The sequence below is a fragment of the Podarcis bocagei genome (genome assembly GCF_964188305.1).
Source record: "Podarcis bocagei genome assembly, chromosome: 13".
Classification (NCBI taxonomy): Eukaryota; Metazoa; Chordata; class Lepidosauria; order Squamata; family Lacertidae; genus Podarcis; species Podarcis bocagei.
Window position 1 is genome coordinate 51,668,076 of NC_138138.1, and position 17,465 is coordinate 51,685,540.

The following is a 17,465-nucleotide window of genomic DNA, read 5'->3' on the forward strand; positions in this document are numbered from 1 at the left end:
TGAGAGTCAACCTTGCTGTGTTTTAAGCTGCTGCCATGTACACAGCCATAGTCTGAATACAGCACCATCAGTATGTGTGGTGCTTTAAGGAGCACAAGAGGGGAAGGTCCCTGCCCTGAAGAGCTTACAATTTAAAAGTTGAGATAGGGGGCCAATATATGAAGGGAACAGGGAAGGAAGTAGCCAATGGCTGGGGCACGGAGTGGTAGGGTTTTTAGCTGAAAGCGTCACTAGGCTTCTGCACACAGAGTTTGGCAGGATTCCAAAGGAGTTAGAGCATTCACACGTGCAGGTAACGCGTGAATACGTTTTGTGGGTCAAGAGATACTTAAGGCGCACAAGACGAGCAGCGCATTTTGCATGGGGGCAGGGCTGCGTATGAAGGGCAACAAAAGGCTCTGATTAAAGACGGGGGGTAGCCTGTCTACAAACCGAAGCTATTTGATTTGAAACACCTGTGTTTACACTATAGAACTCGTAACCTGCCTTAGCAACGTCAATCATTTCACCAATGTCCAATCAGAGAGTAAGCCACTGCCCCGCCCCCCTGGAGCCCGCCTCTAGCCCGAGACGTCAATCATCCTGCTCTGACGATAATGGCGGAGGTTACGCAACTAGCTCGAGCAATCGATCAAGCTACCGGGAACCAATCCGAGGGCGCTCCTTCGGCCAGCTGCCCGCCTTTCTTACGAGTCATCCGCTCGCTCTGTCCAATCGGCGGCTCATTCACCTTATCGCCTAGTTTATCGCTTAACGGTTCTTTCCCTGCCCCTCGTCGTAAGCGAGGAAGGAGCCTCAGCAGCCAATCAAGGAAGAGCAAGTCTTTTTAAAGCCCCGCACTCTATCCCACGTGGGGTGGTGAACGCTGGCCAATCAATTCTCAGCCGGCGCGGCCCGCCCTATCTCACTTCTCCACTCCGGTTAGAGGCGGCTGTCGCCTTAAGATGTAAACAAGGCCTCGCGCAGCGGCCGTTAGAGGGTGAGGAGGGTCTCGCGCTCCCGGAAAAGGTGGGGGGGGGCAGGCTTTTGATTGGACAAGGTGGGCGCGCGGGGAGGGGGGAAGAGCAGAGGGGAGCATTTCGGCAAGAGCCAAGGTTAAACGCGAAAGGCGTCCTGATTGGTTGGGACGAGCGGGCAGTTGGGACAGAACGTTGCGGGGGGTGGCGGCTGCGGCGGCAACAACTGAGCAAGAGTGTCCCTGCTCTATGGCGTCTGTTGATTGGAGGAGCCGTGAGCAACGGCCATGCCCATTGGCGGAGAGGACTCAGGTGTCTGAAAAAAGTACTTTAATGGGCTCAGCAGGTCTACGAGCCCTTGTTTGGTTGCCTGGGGCTGTGGTATAGTCACGTAGAGGACGGGGTGGGTGGCTGGCTGACTTCTAGATAAGGGCACCTCGATATGGGAGCCGAGGAGCCCTTTCAGTATTGGAGGCTGTGATTGGTGAAGATGAAAAGGGGGTGATTTTTATGGGGGGGCGTATAGCTATGGGAAGCAGTGGGCGCCCCATGGAAACAAATGAGGGGAATGTTTGGCTTCTGGATGTGGGGTTAAAGTCTGCTATAGTGAGAAGCTGTGATACAATTTTAATTTTTTAAAGAGCAATACTTTTTTAATATTTAATGCTGTACTGTTTTTAACATTTGATTGGGAGCCGCCCAGAGTGGCTGGGGAAACTCAGCCAGATGGGCGGGGTATAGATAATAAATTATTATTATTATTATTATTATTATTATTATTATTACTTCTGAGTGAGGATAGATTTGATTGGTAAGAGGCAGGGAATCCTTCATGCGAAGAAGAACGAACGCTGCTCTCTCTCCCTTCTCGCCCCCCCCCCCGTACTGCGTACAAAGTTCTGCAATTAGTGGCTCAGGGTTTTCCTTTTCAGGAAGGACTTGCTCCCTCCGTTTGGTTCCTGAGCTCCAGGAAGTGAAGAACACACCGGACACAAACCGTGAAGAATGCCTTAAGACATGGGCTCCCGCAGTAGTAGCAACGCTGGCTCGGGGGGCCGGGATAACCAGGGGAGCTGGTCTCGAAGGGACTCGGGGATACTGCGCAGCGAGGAAGAGGACGACGAGGATGTGGATCTGGCCCAGGTATTGGCATATCTACTGCGCAGGTAACTCACACCCCCGCCCCACTTTTTAGTCAAATTAGGGATATGAGGGATGCCTCTCTGGCAGCGGATGGTGTTTCAAGACTCGTGCAGAATCTCAAGGCAAGACGAGGAAGGGAATTTGTTATGCCTTTTCTGTCTGGTCCATTAATCTGGACAAAGAGAACCCAGTCCTCTCAGTAAGTGGAATCTGCTGGCGTGGAGACTCATGAGACCCTACTGGAAAATCCAGTCTCAGCTGATTTCTCACAGAGCTAGGATTTTGAAGATATGTGTGTCTGGGAATGAATTCGTGCATGGATTCAAGGAGATGGGATGGTGATTAAGGATCCAGGGAGCATAACTGAGTGTACAGACTTCCTTGACGCCTTGTTAAGAAACACAGAAGCAAAATAGTTTGGAAGTGTGGAAATAAGGGTCACAGTCCAGGTTTATGTTGTACAAATCAGCCGGGATGCAGTCTCAGTTGTAAGGGGGTCGTACCAGAATTTAACTGTGTATTGCTGGATCTCAGCATGTGCCATGGCTGCTTTTCTAAAAGTAGAGGGGTTTTTGTATTTTCTTGTGCAGAAGTTGTTCAGGGCCATACTTCTTTGTATGCTCACGATGTTAAAATTCTCAGTTGTCTACCTATTGCGCAGGATGAGATGATCCAAAGTTTTGACGCATAACATCATAGTTTTATAAATTTATTCAAGAAAAGTGAAGGTTTCCTCATCTGTGGCTTCTTTATCCCTGTTTCTGATGTCACCTTAGTTAGGCCGCAAAACACTTCGGAATACTTTAAAAATATTTATAGCCAACTCTACACCAAATATTCTGGTTGGCTTTGTCCAATTATGCATGCACAAAAGAGATTCCTGATACCGTTTTGATAGTAAGTTTTTTGGGTGGTTAAGACAAAAGGAGATTGTGAAGTGCTCCAAAAGTACCCCTCTAAAATAGGTGAATGAATGAGCAGTAAAATGGCAAGTGCAGTTCAATGCACACAAGTATAAGTGATGCACATTGGGGCAAAAAATCATATCTTCACATATACAGTTAGGAGGCTTGAGCTTCTGGTGACTATCCAGGAGATAATTGGTCGTAGTGGATAGTTTGGTGAAAACGTTGGCCCAGAGTGTGGCTGCTGTGAAAAGGTGATTGCATGTTAGCGGTTGTTTGGAAAGGAATTGAAAATAAGGCTGCCAATATCTGTAATGACCACTCTTAGAATTCTGTGTGCAGTTCCCTCACCTCAGAAAGGATACTGTAGAGCTGGAAAAGCTTCAGAAAGGGGCAAGTAAAATGATTCTGGAGTTGGAGCAATTCACCTATGAGGAAAAGTTGCAACACTTGGGGTTTTTTTAGTTTAGAAGGAAGAAAAGCAAGTAAGCAAGCTGGGGACGTGATAGATGCGTATACAATTACCGTATTTTTCGCTCTACAGGACGCACTGTTTCCCCTTCAAAAATGAAGGGGAAATGTGTGTGTGTCCTATGGAGCGAAGACGCCATAGCCCCGCGACCCTCTCCCGGCTGGAGAGGTGATGTGCGGCTATGGCAGGAACCTCTACAGCCCCGTGTCACCTCTCCAGCCAGGAGAGCGCGCGCGCAGGGCTAAAGCAGCGTCACCTCTCCAGCCGGGAGAGGGTCGCAGGGGGCTGCTTTAGCCCCGCGCGCTCTCCTGGCTGGAGAGGTGACGCGCGGCTATGGCAGGAGCCTCTCCGCTGCTCCCTGACCTGCTCTTTGGGGCTGGTGGTGGGCTTCCCCCCGCCAGCCCCAAAGAGCAGGTCGAAAGGAACCTGAAGCCTGGAGAGCGAGAGGGGTCAGTGCACACCGACCCCTCTCCCTCTCCAGGCTTCCAAGGTAGCTGCCTGAACGCACCTTAAACGGCACCTTGTTTTAGAGCGGGAAAACAAGAGGGGGAAAGTTCTCCCCCTCTCTGTGCAGCGCCTCCTGCCGCTTCACTGAAGGGGCGCTGGGCAGAGAGGGGGAGAATTTTTTTTTCTTGTTCTCCCCCCTCTAAAACAAAGTGCGTCCTATTGTCCGGTGCGTCCTATGGTGCGAAAAATACGGTATGTATGGTGTGACGAATAATACTACAATCCAGAGGCATCCAATGAACTGAATGTCAGAAGATTCAGGGCAGACAACTTCTTCACAATTATGTAATTCTGTCCCACAAGAGGTGGTGCTGGTCACCAATTGGTGTGGCTTTAAATGAATTTGAGGCTGTCAATGGCCACTATCCTGAAGCCTGTGTTGTAGTACTACTTTGGGAGGCCTTGTGCCTCTGAATACCAGTTCCTGGAAACCGCAGGAGGTGAGGATGCTGTTGGGCTCAAGTTCTGCTTGTGGGTTTCCCATGGGGGCATCTGGTTGTCTATTGTAAGAACAGGATGCTGGACTAAATGGGCCTTTGGTGTGATCCAACAGGGCACTTCTTATGTTCTCACGCCAGTCTTGTTTCCTGAACTTTTCAGCCTTTGGATTGTTTTTGGAGCCTGTCATCTACTCAAGATTGACCCTATCGTTGGGCACTGATGTAGGAGCCTTAGACAGCAGGATATTCTCTCCATAGTTTATGTTTAAAATTTGCATCTCTGTTCCCATCTCTCTTAGTTGGCGCACCCCTAAGCTGATCCTGAGCTGGGTAGGCGTCAGTTGAAATCATTCCTTGGCTGTTGTATTAAAACTTCAAAAGCTGCTTAGTGAGCACCTTCAGAGAACAGGAAACAAATAAATTTGGGGGCTGCCTCTCTCCATTCCCTCTCTGTGAGTTGTGATGTGGGGAGGGGCAAAATGAATTTGTAATTCCTAATACTTTCCCTTTTTCTCTCTAGAGGACAATTTCACTTGATGCAGGGCGGGGGAGCAGCCAGTGTCCGTCTGGTCCAGACGCTCTCGGATTCGGACGACGACAATGACAGTGCCTGGGAAGGGCGACTTGGAAATCACTACAAACCTCCAGGTACTGGCCAGTAACTTGTTTTAATGTAAGAGAGTCTGAGGAAAATGTGAGGACGCCATCTGAGTATATCGGGCAACAGGGCAATTGGGGATCTCGTTCTCAACCTGTCCGATCTTCCTCTCTTTCTTTTACTTGCAGTGGATTTGACGCCAGACACTCACGACCTGGAGTGCAACGAGATCAAAACACACATCCAGTTGGCAACAGGCAGGCTGGGCTCGGGACAGACTGAGCATAGCATCCCTCGACTGCTTTGCAAGGTGCCTGTTCGCTTCTTGGGAATGCCAATATTAGGCTAGGAAAACAAGTGGTTCTCGTAGCTTAAAGACGCAGAGATCCACTTGAGGGTGGGGCTGTCTGGAGAGCAGATCTTTCAGTGTATGAAAACTGCAGGCAGAGCCTTGTTGAATTTTCTTTTCCTTTCTTTCCTTCCACCACAGAGGGAGCGCGGCCTCTGCCACAACAGCAGCTTCTCTCGTGGGGAGTGCTCCCGAGTGGCGTCACAGTGAGTATTTGGAAGAGAAGGTCTGGTGCGGTGGGTGAGATAATGATTTTAGGGGAAGAACCCTTTAATAACTCAGACTTTGCTCTTCTTCCAGCTTTCTCCCCAACCACTTGTCCTTCACTGATTCCTACTCCCAGAAGGCGTTCTGTGGGATTTATTCCCGTGATGGAAAGCTTTTTATGTCTGCTTGTCAAGGTACTTCGTAACACATCATAGTATTTGGCTTTTTTGTTTTTGTTCTGCTTTTCTGTTTTATTGTATCAACGCATACTCTATTATAGTCATATACAGGATAATAAGAAGGGGAAAATAACATAAGACATATGTAAATTAATATTAGTGTAGCAGTTGGTTTTTAAACTATCCCTGCATCAGATCAGCTTCCGTCCTTGGCACTGAGGGCATCCTGGAATTCTCTTGTCTTGAAATTTCCTGTAGCGCAAGTGTTTGTGGTGTTTTGGGTACCAAGTGTCCTAGAATGCTGTCCTTCTGACCAGGAATGCTTTCTTTTCATTTTGGGAAACAGACAAGTGGCATTGTGGGTGGGCCCTGCTTCAAAACCTCTTAGTCCTCCATAAGATCCTGTGGAGCTTCTAATCCCCAGATACCCAAGCGTAGAATGATTTATTTATTCATGCAAAAACACCATTGCTGCTTAGTTGGTATTGGTGTTCCAAGGAAGAGGAAAAAAATCCTCTTATCCCATTGGAAAGGACAGTGTCGAATGTCCTCAAAGTTGGGTCCTTCAGACAGGTTGATCTGGATGATTTGCATCTTTACAGGGGTGCCCTCCCATCTCTTACTAATCCCAGATTCCCTTTGCCAAGATCAAAGGCTTAAAAGGCTGTGTTCTGTTTTCCAACAGCAGCTGTAGCTCAACAAAGAAAGTCTTGCAAGGCATGAATGGGGAAAGTGTGTCCCTTCCACCACTTTGGGTTGGACTACAACTCCCATCATCCCTGAGCAGACACCATGCTGGCTGCTGCTGGGAGTTGAAGTCCTGGGGGGGGGGGTTCCACAGGTTTCCCATCCCTGATGCAAGCCTAACACCTTGGTGTTTTTGCCTCTGTGTTAAAGGTCCTAGTAGATGAGGACGCATTGACACATGCTACAGTTAGCACACTTGCCTCTTTCTCTGTTCCTTTCCCCACGCTTCCAAACCACCCCCACCCCCAACTTCAGATCAGACAATCCGCTTATATGACTGCACTTACGGAGGCTTCCGGAAGTTCCGGAGCATCAAAGCCCGGGACGTAGGCTGGAGTGTCCTGGATGTTGCCTTCACTCCTGACGGGGCTCATTTCCTCTACTCCAGCTGGTCAGATTACAGTGAGTGGGGTTGGCATCTGGGAAGGGTGGGGCTGGGGGTGTCACATCACAGTCCTTGACCCCCAGGATGTGTTAACTCTAATGCCCTTGACCTTCCCTCCCCCTCTCCTTACAGTTCACATCTGCAACATCTATGGCGAGTGTGATACCCACACAGCACTGGATCTGAGGTAAGGAGGGCACCCAGCAGCCACCCTATTTGACTAAAGAGACTCCTGGAGTGGTTTCTAACTCTCTCCTCCTCTCCACAGGCCTGACGAGCGTCGCTTTGCCGTCTTTTCCCTCGCAGTCTCCTCCGATGGAAGGGAGGTGCTTGGCGGGTACGTTAGCCTTTTGCCCAGTCCCTTTACCCCCAATGCATAGCACTGGTTAACATTTTATCCAGGGGTGTGGAACCTTTCTTTAAAAAAAAACCTGCAGGGGTCCACATTCCTTTCTGGACAACCTTCCAAGGGCCACTTGCCATCTGCAGATGGGGCTAGAGGCAAACAGCAACGAAGCGGCAACTGTTTCCTTTGTACAGCAGGCTACTTAAATTCCAACATCCCACATTCAAGAAGACATTCCAGTCAGGAGCAAAGCACTTTGGTGGTGGTGGGAAATCAGGGCCATGAGGGGTGGCTTTCTGAGGGCCAGATAGTAAGTCCAGGGGCCACATTTGGCCGTTGTGCCTGAAGTTCCCTACCTGTGACATTGTCTAAAGCAACACCTGGACTTTGCCTAGGCAGACAAGATTTGGGTTCTTCTAAAACACAGATCTTCTGCCCTCTCTCCCATCCCTTATTTATTTCTGCTGTTTACGTACCATTTAATTGGCAAAGTTTCTAAGCTGTGTACAGAAAAAAAATATTAAAAAGCATATAGTGGGTAAAATCAATTAAAAGTAATTGTAAAAAAAAACCCCGAGGAAACTTCTTGAAAATTCCTCCCGGAATAGAAACATCTCTGTCATGTGCCTGAAGCTTAGCAGGGAGGGGAGGGCTGTCTGATACTGGTCTTTTTGGCCAAGAGAATTCTGGGCATGCTGTGCCATGTGGCTCTCATTCCATGTGGCCCCTGTGGAGCGAAAGGCAAGGCGGTGAAGCCCCTCCCATCAGCCTGGCTGGGGCCAGCTGCCCTCCCTTCCCTGTTGGTGCCCAAAGGAAGCAACACGGACCCAAGTTGTGCAATGTTTCATTTTGTAAGCAGCCTTGGGGGCTTTTTAAAAGGTGAAAGTCAGGGTGGAAATACTCCAATTCAAGGGTGAAGTGTTGGAAATGCTTCCGAGGCATGCCTTTCTCCTGTCAAGGTGCTGCCTTAGGGTCCATTGACCAGTGTGGCTTCAGTGTCTCTTCCCACCCCTCCTTCCTTGTGTTTATGTCTGTTCTTCCACCCACTCAGTTTTGGTTTTAAACCTAGGGCCAACTATGGCTGTGTCTACGTGTACGACATGGAGCAGAATAAGCGGACGCTCAAGGTACTTACGTTTTGGACCCTGCCACTCCTCTGCTGGGCCTCTCTGTTCCGTGTCTCTGGCCTCACCCACTTCCTGTTCCTCTCTCCCTGGGTTTTAGAAAGTGTGGCTGTTGTGTGTGTGTGTGTGTGTGTGTGTGTGTGTGTGTGTGCTGTGCGCATACACAGACACACACACACAACCTTGTTTCCTTTCCGGCCCTTTCAAGATTTCTCTCTGCAAATGAAAGAAAAGCCAAAGACGGTGAAATTAGAAGCAATTTCATAGTCATAATCATAGCAATAATTGCCCAATGACTTGAATGAACTTAAACGATAAGGATGAATACCAAGTCTATATTTATCCTTGAGCAAACCTGACAATATCTCCTCTCTGTGAATAAGTGTTGTCCCTTTGCATTTCCACTCTAGTCCTTAGCCTAACGTTTCAGCCACTGATTCATTGCAGCTCCTTTTGTTGCTAGCAATAGTCATTTAGCTACTGTTGGAAGGTTCCGGGCCGTTTCGTAGCACATGGGACAGTGGCGGTTCCTTCCATGGTATCCCGACGCGGATAAAAGATTGAGGGGAGCAGTAAAGCATAGCATCAGTCCAGCTGTCTGGATTTTTTCCACCCCAAAGCCATAGGGTGGGGATCCCTGGGATGTTGTAGATCAGCCCTTCCAAGCTGGAACTCTCCAGACATTTTGGACTACAATTCCCACCAGTCCCCTCCCCCAACACTTAGTTGTAGTTCGAAATATCTGGCGGACCCTAGCTTGGGGAAGAATGTTCTAGATGTCTTTCCTTGAGCGTCCCACTGCCCATTCTGCCTCACCCCCTTCCCCATTTCTCTGTAGCGTGCCGTGCTTCTCCAAGGTTGGCTGTCCATGTGTGTGTCAGCGTGTGATTCTGCTGCATCGCCATTGAGAATGGTTGCCTTGGTCAATCACATTCCGTGGATGCAGAAACGCACTAAATCAGGGGTGACCAACTCCAAAGAGACTGCGATCTACTCACAGAGTTAAAGACTAGCAGTGATCTACCCACTTTTGTGGAGTTCAGGTCAAAGTTGTTGAGCGTTTTTAGGAAGGAGGAAGGCCCGGTTTTTAGGGGTTTGAAGTTGTTGAGCTTCTTTGGGGGGAGCCAGTGATCTACCACGGGACGCGGGTGGCGCTGTGGGTTAAACCACAGAGCCTAGGGCTTGCCGATCAGAAGGTCGGCGGTTCGAATCCCTGCAGCGGGGTGAGCTCCCGTTGCTCGGTCCCTGCTCCTGCCAACCTAGCAGTTCGAAAGCACAACAAAGTGCAAGTAGATAAATAGGTACCGCTCCGGCGGGAAGGTAAACGGCATTTCCGTGCGCTGCTCTGGTTTGCCAGAAGCGGCTTAGTCATGCTGGCCACACAACCCGGAAGCTGTATGCCGGCTCCCTCGGCCAGTAAAGCAAGATGAGCGCCGCAACCCCAGAGTCGGTCACAACTGGACCTAATGGTCAGGGGTCCCTTTACCTTTACCTTTAGTGATCTACCACAGACATCCTGTGAACTACTGGTCGATCATCTACCTTTTGAACATGCCTGCACTAAATGACTTGGCTTCAGCTGAGCCTGGCGACAGCCGGCCCCCTAACAAAGGGGCTTGGTTCTTTGGGCAAGTTGCCATTTACCAGACCAGACTGGTTGTCCATCTAGGTCAGCGTTCCCCACTTGGGCTGGCAGAAAGAGGGTCTTTCCTGTCGCTCCATCAACTGCTCCTTGTTCAAACCGGAGATGCCAGGGTTTAAATTTGGGAAGCAGGTGCCCAGCCCCTGAGCTCCCCTTGAGCCCAGGAGCTTTCGATCCCTCGTGGCTCTCCAGCTCTTGTCTCTCACAGTACATTAAAATACCATGTCGGTGCCCCCATTGCATCCTAGTGCACACTGGGGCCTGGCATGCCACAGCCAGCCTAGGTAAAGGTACAGGGACCCCTGACCATTAGGTCCAGTCGTGGCCGACTCTGGGGTTGCAGGGCTCTTCTCACTTTACTGGCCGAGGGAGCCGGCGTACAGCTTCCAGGTCATGTGGCCAGCATGACAAAGCCGCTTCTGGCGAACCAGAGCAGTGCACGGAAAATCTGTTTACCTTCCCGCTGGAGTGGTACCTATTTATCTACTTGCACTTTGAGGTGCTTTCAAACTGCTAGGTTGGCAGGAGCAGGGACCGAGCAACGGGAGCTCACCCCGTTGCGGGGATTCGAAACGCCGACCTTCTGATCGGCAAGTCCTGGCCTCTGTGGTTTAACCCACAGTGCCACCCGCGTCCCACTCCTAGCTCTCCCATGGAAAATCCTGCTCCTCCCTCTTGCGCTGAGTCCTCTGCCTTCCTCCAGATCGAGTCCCACGAAGACGACGTGAATGCCGTAGCCTTTGCCGACACCAGTTCCCACATCTTGTTCTCCGGGGGGGACGATGCCATCTGCAAAGTGTGGGACCGGCGCACCATGAGAGAGGATGACCCCCGGCCTGTGGGCATCCTGGCTGGCCATCAAGATGGCATCACCTTCATAGACAGCAAAGTAAGGCATCCTTTTCTCTCTCTATCATCGCAGAGGGCAGGAGGTGGAGTCTGATGGGGTTGGAAAGCTTATATAGGCAAACAACCTTGAAACTCCCCCCCCCCAAAAAAAGCTGCTTCGGGATCTCATTTGCAACATGTTCTGTGTGATCTGCTTGTTTTTATTAATTTTATCTATTAGATTTATTTACCACCCTTCATCAAAAGATCTCGAGGCAGTTTACAAGATAAAAACAAAAATAGTTAAAACACGAATAACAAGAAAATAGCCCCTACTCCCGCAAACTCATTTAAAAGGCTGTAGAATATTAATCAGCCAAAGGCCTAGTTACTGTTTTTATTATTTATTTATTTATTTATTTATTTACCGCCCTATACCCGGGGGTCTCAGGGTGGTTCACAGAATAAAGGCAACATATAAAACCACAAAATGCATAATAAAAATAAAAACAACAACCCAATAGCCCTCCCCCCAAAAAAAACACATTTTAAAAGGACATAGGATATAAATCGGATCAACCAAAGGTCTGGTTAAAAGGGAATGTTTTTGCCTGGCGCCTAATAGTGTATAATGAAGGCGCCAGGTGAACTTCCCTGGGGAGAGCATTCCACAGACGGGGAGCCACTGCAGAGAAGGCCCCGTTCTCGTGTTGCCACCCTCCAAACCTCTCAAGGAGGAGGCACATGAAGGAGGGCCTCGGAAGGTGATCTCAGGGCCTGGGTAGGTTCATATGGAAAGAGGCGGTCCTTGAGGTATTGTGGTCCTGAGCCGTTTAAGGCTTTATAGGTAAAAACCAGCACTTTATATTGGGCCCAGAAGCTAATTGGTGTTGATGCTGTCTGAAAGAAAGATCCACATGGTTCACCTCCACCTAAGCCCACAGCAGTCCAAGTGAAAACACAGTAGCACCTATATATTTGGCCATGCATTCCTTTAATATCATTTATACAGGATTCCCATGTTGGGGAGAGGCTAAAAGAGCTAAATTAAGTTTCCTTTAGAGAGTGAGTCTTCTGCTGTGGGACATCTGTACTACAGATATAGTCCTTGGGGACTATAGAGTGTGAAATATTCCTTTAAACTATTGTTCCCCACTCCTCCTCCTCCCAGGGGGACGCCCGATACCTCATCTCAAACTCCAAGGACCAGACGATAAAGCTCTGGGACATGCGGAAGTTCTCAGGCCGCGAAGGGCTGGAAGCCTCCCGCCAAGCCGTCACTCAGCAGAACTGGGATTATCGCTGGCAGCAGGTGCCCAAAAAAGGTGAGTCTTAGAGGATGGGGAAGGAGGGGGGACCTAAAGCGCTGGGGAAGCAGGTCTTACTCTCCTCTAACCCTTCCTCTCTCCTCTCCTTCCTCCCTCTGCCAGCACGGCGGAAGTCAAAGCTTCCAGGTGACACCTCCCTCATGACGTACCGCGGCCACGGAGTGCTCCACACGCTGATCCGCTGCCGTTTCTCGCCGCTTCATAGTACCGGGCAACAGTACATCTACAGTGGCTGCTCCACGGGGAAGGTGGTGGGTGAGTGGACTCGGGATGCGGGTGGCAGGGATCGGCCAGGGCAGTGCCACGCCGCCCGGAAATGGAAGGGCAGTGCCAAGCTGGGCAGCAGTCAGAGGGGTTAAGCTTTGCCTTTTTGAAGGAGTGCGGCATTTTGCTTGGGTGCAGGATTCGATCTCTTGCTGGCAGGCGGGGGAGAAATCTCTTAAGATGCACGTCCACACGCACGTGAATGTTGTTTGAAAGTCCCTTCCCTTTTGGTATGGAGGACTCAAGGGAGAGGATGAAAGCAAAGAGAGGTCAGGCTGTGTCAATATGCTTGGGCGGTGAGTTGGATAATAAACCCAAGGGGAGGGAAAACACAGCAGAAATAAATGGTTGGCACATGAAGAAGCCGCCCAAAGTGGCTAGGGCAACCCAGTCGGATGGGTGGGGTAAAAATAAATAAATTGTTGTTGTTAAGAAGCTGCTGCTGCAGCAGCCTTTAGTCCATGAGCCAAATTTGCCCTGGCTAGAGACCATTTCCACCCCCCAGCCACGACCACCCAATCCACATGTGGCTTCATACAGTGCTAGGTGTGGGACAGGTAAAACTGCAAATGCAAAGGAACAGTTGGCAGACTTGACAGGGGTTTCAATCTGATCTGTGCAGAGAGGAAAGAAATTCCTTTGCAGACCATCGTCAGTCTGGTCTGCAAAGGGAAACCCTTCACTTGTTCTCATGGAGATGTCTAGTTCCCCACCACCTGTTTCCTAGAAGGATCTTGGAAGCCTCTCATTGTTCTGACTATATGCCATGCTGCCCCTTAAATTTTCACTCAGTCTCACCCCAGTGTGTGAACTTGAAGACTTGCAAGCTCCTTGGGGCAGGGACCTAAATGGCACTATAAAAATAATCAATAATACAAAGTGTGGGCAGGTCCAATGCTGACATCTAAGGGATAAATGGGACGCGGGTGGCGCTGTGGGTTAAACCACAGAGCCTAGGACTTGCCGATCAGAAGGTCGGCGGTTTGAATCCCCGCGACGGGGTGAGCTCCCGTTGCTCGGTCCCTGCTCCTGCCAACCTAGCAGTTCGAAAGCACATCAAAGTCCAAGTAGATAAATAGGTACCGCTCTGGCAGGAAGGTAAACGGTGTTTCCGTGCGCTGCTCTGGTTTGCCAGAAGCGGCTTAGTCATGCTGGCCACATGACCCAAAAGCTGTACGCCGGCTCCCTCGGCCAATAAAGCGAGATGAACGCCGCAACCCCAGAGTCGGTCACGACTGTACCTAATGATCAGGGGTCCTTTAAGGCAGTGTTACCCAACCTTGGGCCTCCAGCTGTTTTGGGACTACAATTCCCATCATCCTTGACCACTGGTCTTGCTAGCGAGGGATGATCGGAGTTGTAGTCCAAAAACAGCTGGAGGCCCAGGGTTGGGGATCACTGCTTTAAGGGATAAATAGTGGTATCTGGAGCATCAATTCTTGCTGCAAGAGAGGATAGATAGCCCTTCTGATACTCCCCCGCTGCTATGGGAGGAGTGGGTGTCGTGGGGCCGGTGTGTTGCCAACGCTTCCCTGTGCTACCCTGTGCTCCTTTCCCTTCCTCCAGTATACGACCTCCTGAGCGGCCTGATCGTGACAAAACTGACCAATCACAAGGCTTGTGTCCGTGATGTCTGCTGGCACCCCCATGAGGAGAAGATCGTCAGCAGCTCGGCAAGTACTGGGAGCGAGGGAGTGGTGGGGCGAGGTGCTTGTGTGGTTAAGATGAATTGCTGGCGCCTCTTTCATCTCGCCCAGGAACTTGTGTGTCTTCCCTGCCAGTAAGGTTGTGATGGCAAGGATGAAATTCTTCTCCTTCTCTGCCCTTTTCTGTGGTTGTTGCTGCTCGTCTTTTCCTTCTCAACAAACCCATCTGGCAGCGCTGCTTGACTACAGAGGGGCCCCCTCCTTGCAGTTTGAGGCGTGGTGGGTGAATCCAGAGGAGAAGGGGGTCTTCTGACTGGGGTGCCCAGACTGAAGAATGGGACACCCAGAAAGTGCGCTTGATCAATTTCAGTGGCTGGCGAAGACTCACTTTATTCTAGCAAGCTTTAATCAGCCTCTGGTGTGTTAACCGTGGCTTTTCGCCATCCTGCTATTGGGTTATATTTATGATTTTGCATTTTATGAATTGTAGTTGTGAGCCGCCTTGAGAACCCTTAGAAGAGAAATGTTGAAATAAGTACAGTGGTACCTCTGGTTACATACGCTTCGGGTTACATACGCTTCAGGTTACAGACTCCACTAACCCAGAAATAGTACCTTGGGTTAAGAACTTTGCTTCAGGATGAGAACAGAAATCGGGCCCCGGCGGCGCGGCGGCCGCAGGAGGCCCCATTAGCTAAAGTGGTTCTTCAGGTTAAGAACGGACCTCCAGAACGAATTAAGTACTTAACCCGAGGTACCACTGTAATGGCAAAGTGTAGCATTTACAGTCTGTTGGGTTGTAGGCATACCCATTGGCATTCACATGTGGGAGGAGCTGCCATCTTCCCTGCCCACCCCCCACCCCCCAGCATTTAATGACATGGTGCAAAATGTGTTTGCTGCCCATTGTTTTTGAAACTGGTTTGGGACCCAAAATAGCAGCATTCCCTTTGAAAAATAAATAAGTAACTAAACCCAGGAAACAAAACAAAAGCCAATAGCCAGAGCAAAATGTTAACCAGCCTTCCCCAACTTGCTGCCTTCCAAAGGTTTTGCACTGCGACTCCTATCAGCGCCAGCCAGCCAGCCTGGCTGCAAGACGTTTGGGATGGGGAGAGCTGTAACCCCAGACATCTGGAAGGTACCAGAAGGGGAAGGCCTCTCTTACGCCGTTTCCGTACCTGCCAGCCCATGCCGCCATAATCTCAACTGGGGAATAAGCAGCAACCTCTGCGGAGATTGCCCAGGTGTATTTTATGTTGGCAGTGCAGCCAACATTGGCACAGCGATCTAGTGCAAATACAGTATAGCGAGATAAGAGAGCACTTAAAGCAGGGTCTGTTCAGCTGAACTTGGATTGCAAGGTGGGTTCCGGTTTGGGGGCAAGAGCCCTTACGAAGTATCTGGGCTGCAAAACCGAGACTTTTGCAGATGAAATTCAGCCCCTCAATTTGGGCTGGGAGAAAGATGTTCAGTAGAGGAACTGGTTGGTTGCACAGTGGTACCTCGGGTTACATACGCTTCAGGTTACATACGCTTCAGGTTACAGACTCCGCTAACCCAGAAATAGTGCTTCAGGTTAAGAACTTTGCTTCAGGATGAGAACAGAAATTGTGCTCCGGCGGCGCGGCGGCAGCAGGAGGTCCCATTTAGCTAGTGGTGCTTCAGGTTAAGAACAGTTTCAGGTTAAGTACGGACCTCCAGAACGAATTAAGTACTTAACCTGAGGTACCACTGTACACCTGTCAATGGCTTTGAGCTTTCTGTCAGGATACGTGGGACTTGCTTAGCAAGTTCCTTTATTTATTTGTTTATGCATGTATGCATGCCTAGTGAATTCCAAAGCATTTGGTACACTCAAGGATGCTTTAGCAGTGATGACTATAACCGTCTTTCTCTTTGATCGGCAGTGGGACGGGAACATCCGGCTTTGGGAGTACCACCAGACGGAATACGACGAAGATCCTCGGAGGCCCCCTACCACCCGAGAGCTGCGCCCCAGACCCTCAAAAGCTTCTGATCAGTAGCCTTTTCTATCTCTGCTCGCCACCATTCTCCAGTTTTGGACTCGCCACACGGCCGAGGGAGTGGGGGGGGAGCAAACCAGACCTCGCGCTGCCTGTGGCCTTGGGACATTTGGGTGGGAGGGCGGGCAAACTTCGTTGCAGGCGGTCTGCTAAGTGAAATGTAAGCAGGGCTCGGGGAAATGGGCAGCGTCTCGAACACAGCTCTTGGGAAGAGCCAGAATCGGATGACCGGCTGCAAAGGGGGGAAATTTAGGTAAGGAATTGTTAATCTGAACAACAGGCTAGTTTAGTTTATAGCGTCGCTTTAGGGTTCCGTGGGATTGAAATTTACAGTCCCACCCTCTTCCAGGTCTGTCATTTTTAATTTGAATTATTGGAAGGCAAAATCATGGATCGTATCCTAACAACTCTGGGATTTAGTTGGCTCTGGGGAACAACAGCTTGTAGACCCCTTCCTTCCTTCCTTCCTTCCTTCCTTCCTTCCTTCCTTCCTTCCTTCCTTCCTTCCTTCCTTCCTTCCTTCCTTCCTTCCTTCTTTCCTCCCTCCCTCCTTCCCCATGCCACCCCCCAGTGTGTGTGTGATTGTGTGATTGATTGATCAGCCTTCCACAGAGATTAGAAAAGAGGGCTTTGGGTTCTTTAATTCCTTCCAGGCGCCATGTTGAGAGCTGAGATGTATCAGAGACTGGGATGTGAGGCCCTTACTCCCTCCTTCTAGGGGCGAGGGATACAGCAAGCCTCCCCCCCTTTTCCTCTGCCACGGCGGATGTTGGCAGAGTGCGAGGGGACGTGCCCTCCGTCTCTCACCCAGCAGCAGATAATGAAGGCTCCCTCTTCCCTTTCTAGAACGCACAGGGCACATTCCTTCCTGGGACGCTGCTCCTGGGGACCCTTCGCCATTTGTCTGATTGAGAAATGACAGCATAGGGGTCATAGCAGGGCTTGATATTTTGCGGGGCGGGGTCTTTGCCCCTGGAAGATGCTGTGTGGTCAGCCTGGCCCCTGCCTCCCAGATCTTCCCCATTGCCTCTACTCCCCACCCCCCACCCCCAGCCTTTCTTTTAGTCTCCTCAAGTGGCAGGTGGCTTGAAAAGGGAGGCGGGCGGAAATCCTCTTCTACATCCCTTCCCCAAACTGTATTTCCCCGTTTGCCATGGGGAGCTGGGTGTCCCGGGAGGCCCCCTTTCTGCCCATTGGCTCCCCCTCTGGGATACTTCCTGCTCTTCTCCCATTTGGGGGGCGGTATCCCATCAGCTGCGCCTCTGATGCTGGAGTGGTGATGGTAAGGTTTGTTTTGTTTTGTTTTGAAACAATAAAATATCTGGAGGTTTTTTGTTTTAAGTAGATTGATCCCTGATTCAATCTCTCTCTC

At 50.2% G+C, this 17,465-nt stretch overlaps 1 protein-coding gene across 8 annotated transcripts; it reads left to right on the forward strand.

The window, feature by feature from the left end:
• The first annotated feature begins 731 nt into the window (after positions 1–731).
• On the forward strand, positions 732–17,395 carry DCAF11 (DDB1 and CUL4 associated factor 11). 8 transcript variants are annotated; one of them, XM_081167923.1, is made up of 15 exons: positions 732–1,008; positions 1,889–2,122; positions 4,944–5,071; positions 5,210–5,331; positions 5,512–5,576; positions 5,671–5,771; positions 6,759–6,905; positions 7,021–7,075; positions 7,157–7,225; positions 8,304–8,361; positions 10,704–10,889; positions 12,000–12,153; positions 12,259–12,411; positions 13,987–14,093; positions 15,977–17,395. In XM_081167923.1, exons 2-15 carry the CDS (start codon positions 1,974–1,976, stop codon positions 16,091–16,093), a joined length of 1,611 nt encoding a protein of 536 aa, XP_081024049.1. In that variant the 5' UTR covers positions 732–1,008; positions 1,889–1,973; the 3' UTR covers positions 16,094–17,395. The 8 variants fall into 8 exon arrangements, with proteins under 8 accessions (XP_081024049.1, XP_081024048.1, XP_081024047.1 ...); XM_081167922.1 differs by having other exon boundaries at positions 732–979; XM_081167921.1 differs by lacking the exon at positions 732–1,008 and adding an exon at positions 1,125–1,268 and having other exon boundaries at positions 1,889–2,099.
• Positions 17,396–17,465: the final 70 nt, after the last annotated feature.